Here is a 7,900-nt window from a genome sequence, read left to right as displayed (position 1 = left end):
TTTTAATCACCTAAACTTAGAGGCCAAACTGTTCCATTTTTAAAATGACTAAATCCGAATTTTTTATGAGGGCTCAAAATCGAATCCTTGCCAAATTTTAGAAACCAAAAATATAATTTAAAGAAATGAAAAAAAAAAAAAACACACACACACACAACAACAACAACAACAAATGAATATATAAAGGAAAGGAATTATGAGTGGAAACATAGGGAGAGTGTGAACTTTGAAGGTATCAAAGTCTTTGTCTTGTTCTAGACCACTCCCAGCCCGAGTTGGATCCTTTCATTTCCCCACCTCTTTATATACATGATATATCTCCCTCCACTAGTCATCACACTCTTACTTTATCATCAAAGTCCTCTCTACATTTGGGATCCAAACCAATCAACCCAACTCGAAAAAGAGAGAAAAAAGAGAGAGGAGATAATGGTGGGTTCCTTTTCTTTTTTCTCTCTCTCTCTCTCCATCTTTCTTTCTCTTTCTATCTCTGCATGTTAATGGTTTCCTTAATTGGAAACCACAACCAATATTGCTTTATTTTTGTTTAACTCCTCTAGAGTTTTTATGTGCAGGAAGAAGAGCACCAGTTCGGCAGATGGGAAGGCTATGTGAACTGGAGGAACAAACCAGCTCTCAGAGGCAACCATGGTGGCATGCTTGCTGCTTCTTTTGTATTGGGTTAGTGCAAAAAAGTTCTCATCACCCACAAGCTGATCTTTCTTTTTAAAAGTTACCACATGATTCATGTTTTTCAATTCACAAGAAAATATCTTAAGTGGGTGTGTGTGTGTGTGTGTGTCTATTTGTGTGGAAAAGGTACTCCCTCTAATGGTATATATATATTTGTATATATATTCCAAAAAGAAAAAAAATCATTTGGTTTTGCTTGTAGTGGTGGAGATATTGGAGAACCTGGCATATTTAGCAAACGCAAGCAACTTGGTACTGTATCTATCAGAGTACATGCATTTCTCTCCTTCCAAATCAGCCAACAATGTCACAAATTTCATGGGGACAGCTTTCCTTTTGGCTCTCCTTGGGGGCTTCCTATCTGATGCCTTTTTCACTACTTATCACATTTACTTGATAAGTGCAGTCATTGAACTCCTGGTAAGTTATACTCTTTTCAGTCCCTTCTCTTTCACACACTCATATTTTTTAGCCATAAAAATTCTCTCTCTGTTAATTATTTAGTGAACTAGTTTGGATTTTCCTAAAGATTAGACTTGTTTTTTTTTCCCTTTAATTTTTTTTTTTGGGTAAAGGGTTTGTACGTCAATCTTGTTATTTTGAAAATTAAAAAGAGAAAAAAAGAAAAGAAAAAAAAGTAAAGCTAAATAGATTTATATAGAAAAAGGCTGCTAAGACTTTCTTAATGGGAATCTAAAGTAAACGTGGCTTGCATTAAGCAATTATTATGAGCCAGAATCAGTCACTTGTAAAGTGGGTTGCATGATTGCATCAAATGCAACAAATCAAAATCACGAAATTGAAAAGTATGATTCAAGTTGCATGAATTTTGAATTTCATTGGAGCTCAAAGCATACAATTCTTGGGTTGTAATAAAGGTACCCCAACTTGGATTTCAGGAACATTACTTGGGCACTCTCATTGGTGAGAGTAGTAAATGGATGCACTCAATTTTCTGCAAATTAAATTGCCAATTAATTCACCTGTCTATAAATTTTCCTTTTCTTTTTGGCTTGAAACAAGTTAGAATTTTTTTAAAGAAAAATACTTTTGAAGGGCCTGTCTAACTTTGTATTTCATAATTCATATCCCATGTTTTTTGTTTTTTTCTTCCACACCCTCTTCCCCTTTTATACCAAGATTCTTAACTTTGATTTTTGTACCACAATAAACTTTGAAAACAAAAACTAATAACATGACCTCAACTAATAATTTTTAGATTGTAGAATGGAAGATTAATTAGAAATTAGAAACCACTACAGGCCTTGTAAGTTGTAACTCAATTGTCTGATTTTTCTTATTGGGAGAACATGGGTTTAAAAAACCGCCTTATTATTGGTAGAAACAATAAATTTGAAAGGTGAAGTAAGAGAATATAGGCAGAAATCATTTAATGTTTTTTCTAGTTTGGTGGGATGAAACAAACACACAAAGTTGACATTTGACGTGTTCATTGAACGTTGATATATTATGTTCCATTAACGAAAAAAAATACAAACTTATTATTTGTTGAAGGATTTTCCCGTGAAGAAATCGATTAAGTCATCAAGAGCAAATTTTAATTAAGTTGAAGAAAACTTTCAAATCATACCAAACTTATCATTTTAGCTAGGTACACAAAAACACAACCATATTTAGAACATCTCGGTCCCACACGTACTCCTCATGCAACGTATATCCAATCACAGTGAGTGTCCATGGTCCCATATTTATTTCTGTTTTGCTAGTACATAGAGAAACTTCACTTTCTCAATTTCAGCTCCAAGGCCACATCTACACAACTATATTGTCCTTAGCTTTAAAATCTTGTCACCTAACAAAAAAAAGTATAAGAAGAGTGTCAAAAATATTGTCTCTACTACCTTATACAAATGAGCTTTCCTAAAGGACAGAATTTGTGTCCAGTGCTATAATGCACTGAACACAATGGGATCCAGATCAGACACATATCCGTATCTTATGCAGCTGTGGCACTGACCCATATAGAAAATTCATTTCATATGGATTATGCTTTTAATGGATCACGTTTATAAGTGTAACGATCTATATATAGATGATCCACATATGGCATGGACCACATGTATAGTCTCCATCTTGATAGAGCAAGAATTCAAGTCCATGAAAGTAGGCCCATACCTCAATCCCACTTCAAGACCCAACAACATTTCAACAGTGACATCTCATTCCCTAATACGACAAATGTATCACTGTGTTTGCAATACAGTCCAGGAGTTCCTGTGGGGTCAACACGTGGCCTATGGGCCCAGTTCTGTGGGGGCCAACCAACTAGTTTGGTCCTACTTTTAACAAATTATCTTATGGACCAGCTCCGTAAAACTATTATCTTACAATATTTGATATCCATGCGCATATTTTTTTCAAAAAATATATATATTCATGTGCATATACCTCTATATGTTTCACACGTTACAAGAAAATAGCCTAATTTTGTGGAGCAATTCCATGAAATACCTCATATTTTTAAGCTACCTAGCAAAGGGCTTGATTGATCTTAATTTGTTGAAAAGTGAAGTGTTTTTTTTTTTTTTTTTTTTTTTTTGAGTAACTGTTGCAAAGTGAAGTTTATAGTTCAACCCATGGTACTCCAACGATGGTCATTAATTGCCTCCTAGATATTTTTTATTTTACTCTGCTTTTGTGTGTATGTGTGTGTGTTTTTCTCTTTTAATTAAAACACCTAAATTAGGAATATTGGCAGTGTACAGACATAATGTTTAGTGAGAAAAGGATTACTCAGAAAACAAAAACAAAAGAAAAAACAAAAAAAGGTGGGAAAATGGTCATTTTCTTCTTTTTCTATGGGCCCAAGGAAAGGGGTCTCTTTATAGAACCTTGTTTTGTTGTAGTCGTTTTTTGTCTATAATATGGGCCACTTGATTGTACAGAAAAATATCTAGTACAAATATTTGGGCCAGTCACAAACCATTGTCTCACTACGGTGGGCTACCTTTCTAGGTTGGAAGTGACTGGGCAATTTTTCTGGCTTTAGGTTTAGGATAAGGGCCCAAAAAAGTGATGAATGTTATTAAATGTATCCAACTAAATGACCCTTAGTACGTGGCGGATAGGATAAGGGCCCCAATAGGTTCTTCTTAAAATAAAAAATAAAAAAATACTTACTACGTGGTGGATAGGATAAAGTTTAAATTTAGTGGGTGTTTGATTCCAAATTAAAAAGTAAGTTTATTTTATAATTTAGTTTATTTTTGCTATTATTTATAGGTTTCATTGTACTTTTTGGTACTATTCATGGGTCCTAGTGTACTATTTCAGCTAATTTTTAACTTTATTTACAGTACTTTCAACAAAAAATTTTCAGTTTCAGCATCCCAAACAAACCCTAAGTTAGTTGAAATAGTATAGTAGGACTCGTGAATAATACCAAAAAGTGCAGTAAAATCCATAAATAGTAGCAAAAATAAGATAAATAGTAAAATAAGTTGCCAAATATTAATCTATCCAAATGCAACCTTAAAAAGTCCAACTAAATAAATAAACACAAAAATTTGCAAAACGTATTTACTGTCAAAGAGTATACTATAAAATTTCAAAAATGCATATTTAATTAGTAGAATTAATAAATATAAAGTTCAATTAGAGAATTTATAGAAAACAACTTAACAATAAGTTCTAATTAGTTTAAAGTTTAAACTTAGTTTAACACTATTTGTAATTACTAAATTAAATTGAAATATATATATATATTAGAATAATAAGCTACTGATCTTTATGAACCATATACATTATATACTGTTCCTAATGATGCAACTGCTCAAACAGGGTTTGAGTGTACTCTTTGTGCAAGCTCGGTCACCTTCACTAATGCCACCAGCATGTGATCCAACCAACCTCAATATTCCTTGCCAGGAAGTTTATGGTGCAAAAGCTGCAATGTTGTTTATAGGCCTCTATCTTGTGGCCCTTGGTGTTGGAGGGATAAAGGGATCACTACCATCACATGGGGCTGAGCAATTTGATGAAAGCACACCACAAGGAAGGAAGCAAAGATCAACCTTCTTCAACTACTTCGTTTTCTGTCTCTCATGTGGTGGCCTTATTGCAGTAACATTTGTGGTGTGGATAGAAGACAATAAAGGTTGGCAATGGGGTTTTGGATTCTCTACCATTAGCATATTCTTATCAATACCAATCTTCCTCGCCGGTTCAGCCTTTTATAGGAACAAAATACCTTCTGGAAGTCCACTTACAACCATCTTCAAGGTAAGTTGCCTTTGGCACAATATGGATAGCTCTAGTTTGGTGTGCATAAATTATGAAGGCTAAGCTGATTTCCAATTGTTTTATCACCCACCACAATGCACCACATCATGGAATAGGCCTTGTCATGCTTCACTAATTAAAGCAAGAGTACTTTGATGAACCACTTAACTCTGCCTGTAGCACTACTAAGAGTGGCAAGCTTGCAAATGTGTTCTGCAAACCAAAGAAACAACTTCCAGGACAATCCCATAAATAGTCTTCAATGATATTCTAACCTTATAAACCAATCTAGAATGCTCAATTTTGCTCATTCAGACCATTTAAGGACTTCCCAATTGAGTATGCATTTGAATGAGTTTAATAGCAAAGTTTAGCTTCATCCTTCCATGTAAATAGACTATGTTTCTTTAATCACAATTTTGCTTCATCCCCCTATGTAAACAGACTAAGCTTCTTTTATGATTAAAAAGGTTTTGGTTGCTGCCACACTCAATTGCTGCACGAGCAGAAGCCCTAGCAATGCTGTTGCAAGCATGACCACAAACCCTTCTTCTCCAACTCCAAATGGCAAGGAATCAGAAGAAAATGCCAAAACAATGGAGTCCAGTCAAACTGCAACAGAAAGTCTCAAATTCCTAAATAATGCAGTGGTAGACTTACCAGTCCACAACGCACTAGAATGCACGGTGCAGCAAGTAGAAGATGTCAAAATTGTGCTAAAAGTACTTCCAATATTTGCTTGCACCATTATGCTCAACTGTTGCCTAGCTCAGCTGTCTACATTTTCTGTCCAACAAGCTGCCACAATGAACACCAAGCTTGGTTCCTTAAAAGTCCCACCAGCTTCACTTCCTATTTTCCCGGTAACATTCATCATGATCCTTGCACCACTTTACGACCATTTCATCATCCCATTTGCTCGTAAAGCAACTAAATCCGAAATGGGAATCACTCATCTCCAACGGATTGGAATTGGTCTAGTACTTTCAATTATAGCCATGGTAATAGCAGCTCTTGTTGAGATAAAGCGGAAGAGAGTGGCTACCAACTCAGGAATGCTTGACTCTGAGAATCCATTGCCCATCACATTCTTTTGGATTGCTTTCCAATACTTGTTCCTTGGTTCAGCAGATCTTTTCACCCTGGCTGGTTTGTTGGAATTTTTCTTTACAGAGGCACCTGCAAGCATGAGATCCTTGGCTACATCTCTTTCTTTTGCCTCTTTGGCCTTGGGGTACTACCTCAGCACAGTCATTGTTTCAATAGTTAACAATGTCACTGGTCACTCCAAACACAAGCCATGGCTTTCTGGTAGCAACATAAATCATTACCACCTGGATAGATTTTACTGGCTCATGTGTGTGCTCAGTGCATTGAATTTCTTGCACTACCTCTTATGGGCCTGCCGGTACGAATACACAAGAGCACAAACGAAAAAAAAAGTTATGGTGACATGTGCATGAACACACTGCCTGTTTATGCATACATGGTCAGTTAAACTTTTCAATCAAAAGCAGCCTCTTTGGTAACATATCATATGTGCCCGCCAATGCATCTTCCTTGCTATCGCAAAAGATTGAGCAATTCTATGGTAATTGAAAGCCTTCCCAATTGTTGGGCCGTACCTCCTATGAGGAGGTGGTTTCATCAGCCCAATCAATTAAAATACCGAGAAAGAACAAGTAGTAGTAATAGACAAGGTTGCACAGAGCCATGCTTAAGAGCACTCGCATCAGGCTTTATGAACTAACATTTCAGTAATTTAATGAAACTCGTGTAAAAGCTAAGCCCATTAACCTCATTAGTTTATCCCAAAAATTTAAGATCTGCTCTAGCTATATAGAAGGGCCAGTTTACAACAGGATTTTGTTATTTTATGCATTAATGCTTTTAAATCTAGATGGGATGGACATCTATATAATAATAATAATAATAATAATAATAATAATAATAATAGGTAAAGCTGAGAGAAAATCCAATTAGATTTTATAATTAAAGTCCAATTTTGTGCCAGATGTCCTAAATTATTTATTTTTAGAGAGAATTTTATTTCTTAACTTTGGAATCAAGTGTGAGACCATATCATAAATATTCATTTAAGTGAGTTATTGTGTACAAAAATCAAAGAGTCTAGAATTAATGAACATAAAAATATTTAAAAAATAGACAATTTACATTTTCTACCTAATAACACTCTTACAAGACTTTTTAAAGAGTTTTAAAAAAATAAGAATAACTATCAATAATATTTAAATTATATATGTAAGATTATTATACTATGCATCTTAATGTGTATCTTTTAAGTATATCCATGTATATGCATAGGGTTACAAACTAGTGTATTATAATTGTAACTACATCTTAATTATGGGTCAATTGTATTGCCTTATGCCTACTCTCATTTATTAGAGAAAATAAGGGTTTGAATTTTTCATTGATCAAATTATTAAAAAATAAAAAATAAAAACTGCAACTTAATCTAATGAATTTCTACTATTAAAAAAAAAATAAAAAAGTTTCTTTACGTAACAATGAAGTTGAGAGAGAGATAGAATTGGTGAAAAAAGTTAGCCTTTTCTTTAATAATTGATCACTTTAAGCTAAGATAAGATGATTGTTTCAAGATGGATTTTTTGTATTTTGTTCATGGTGACAAGAAATTCGTTTTAAATGGTTCGATCGATTAGGCCCCTTCTCAAATTCGTGGATTTTAACACACACGATCTATTAGTTGAAATAATTGTTATTTGTGAGCCAATGATCATGTTATTGATGTTTTTATGCCTCTTGTTTTAACTAGTAAAGAACAATTGTAACTCCATTAATTTTTTGGATAAAAGTTGGGCCCAATGCTCTTGTGTATTAAACCCGTTGAGATATGGATATATGACATTTATTTGACATTCGTCTAAATTCTAATCGGTTTGGTGTACAAGAGCGAGTCAGTTAACTCATAGGCTTGTTT

At 34.2% G+C, this 7,900-nt stretch overlaps 1 protein-coding gene across 1 annotated transcript; it reads left to right on the top strand.

The window, feature by feature from the left end:
- The first annotated feature begins 205 nt into the window (after positions 1 to 205).
- On the top strand, positions 206 to 6,509 carry LOC115982908 (protein NRT1/ PTR FAMILY 4.6-like). Its single transcript, XM_031105663.1, has 5 exons — positions 206 to 432; positions 576 to 681; positions 896 to 1,113; positions 4,495 to 4,935; positions 5,406 to 6,509. Exons 1-5 carry the CDS (start codon positions 310 to 312, stop codon positions 6,396 to 6,398), a joined length of 1,881 nt encoding a protein of 626 aa, XP_030961523.1. The 5' UTR covers positions 206 to 309; the 3' UTR covers positions 6,399 to 6,509.
- The last annotated feature ends 1,391 nt before the right edge of the window (positions 6,510 to 7,900 follow it).

Source organism: Quercus lobata, chromosome 3, assembly GCF_001633185.2.
Source record: "Quercus lobata isolate SW786 chromosome 3, ValleyOak3.0 Primary Assembly, whole genome shotgun sequence".
NCBI lineage: Eukaryota > Viridiplantae > Streptophyta > Magnoliopsida > Fagales > Fagaceae > Quercus > Quercus lobata.
The sequence above is the reverse complement of the archived record's forward strand: the minus strand, read 5'-3'. Positions and strand labels throughout refer to the sequence as shown.

Bases quoted from the DNA above. Each gene is read 5' to 3' on its own strand.
- LOC115982908 (XM_031105663.1), top strand. From the start codon at position 310: ATGATATATCTCCCTCCACTAGTCATCACACTCTTACTTTATCATCAA. The intron at 1,114-4,494 runs GTAAGTTATACT...CTGCTCAAACAG, and splicing joins GTGCAGTCATTGAACTCCTG to GGTTTGAGTGTACTCTTTGT. The intron at 4,936-5,405 runs GTAAGTTGCCTT...ATGATTAAAAAG, and splicing joins CACTTACAACCATCTTCAAG to GTTTTGGTTGCTGCCACACT.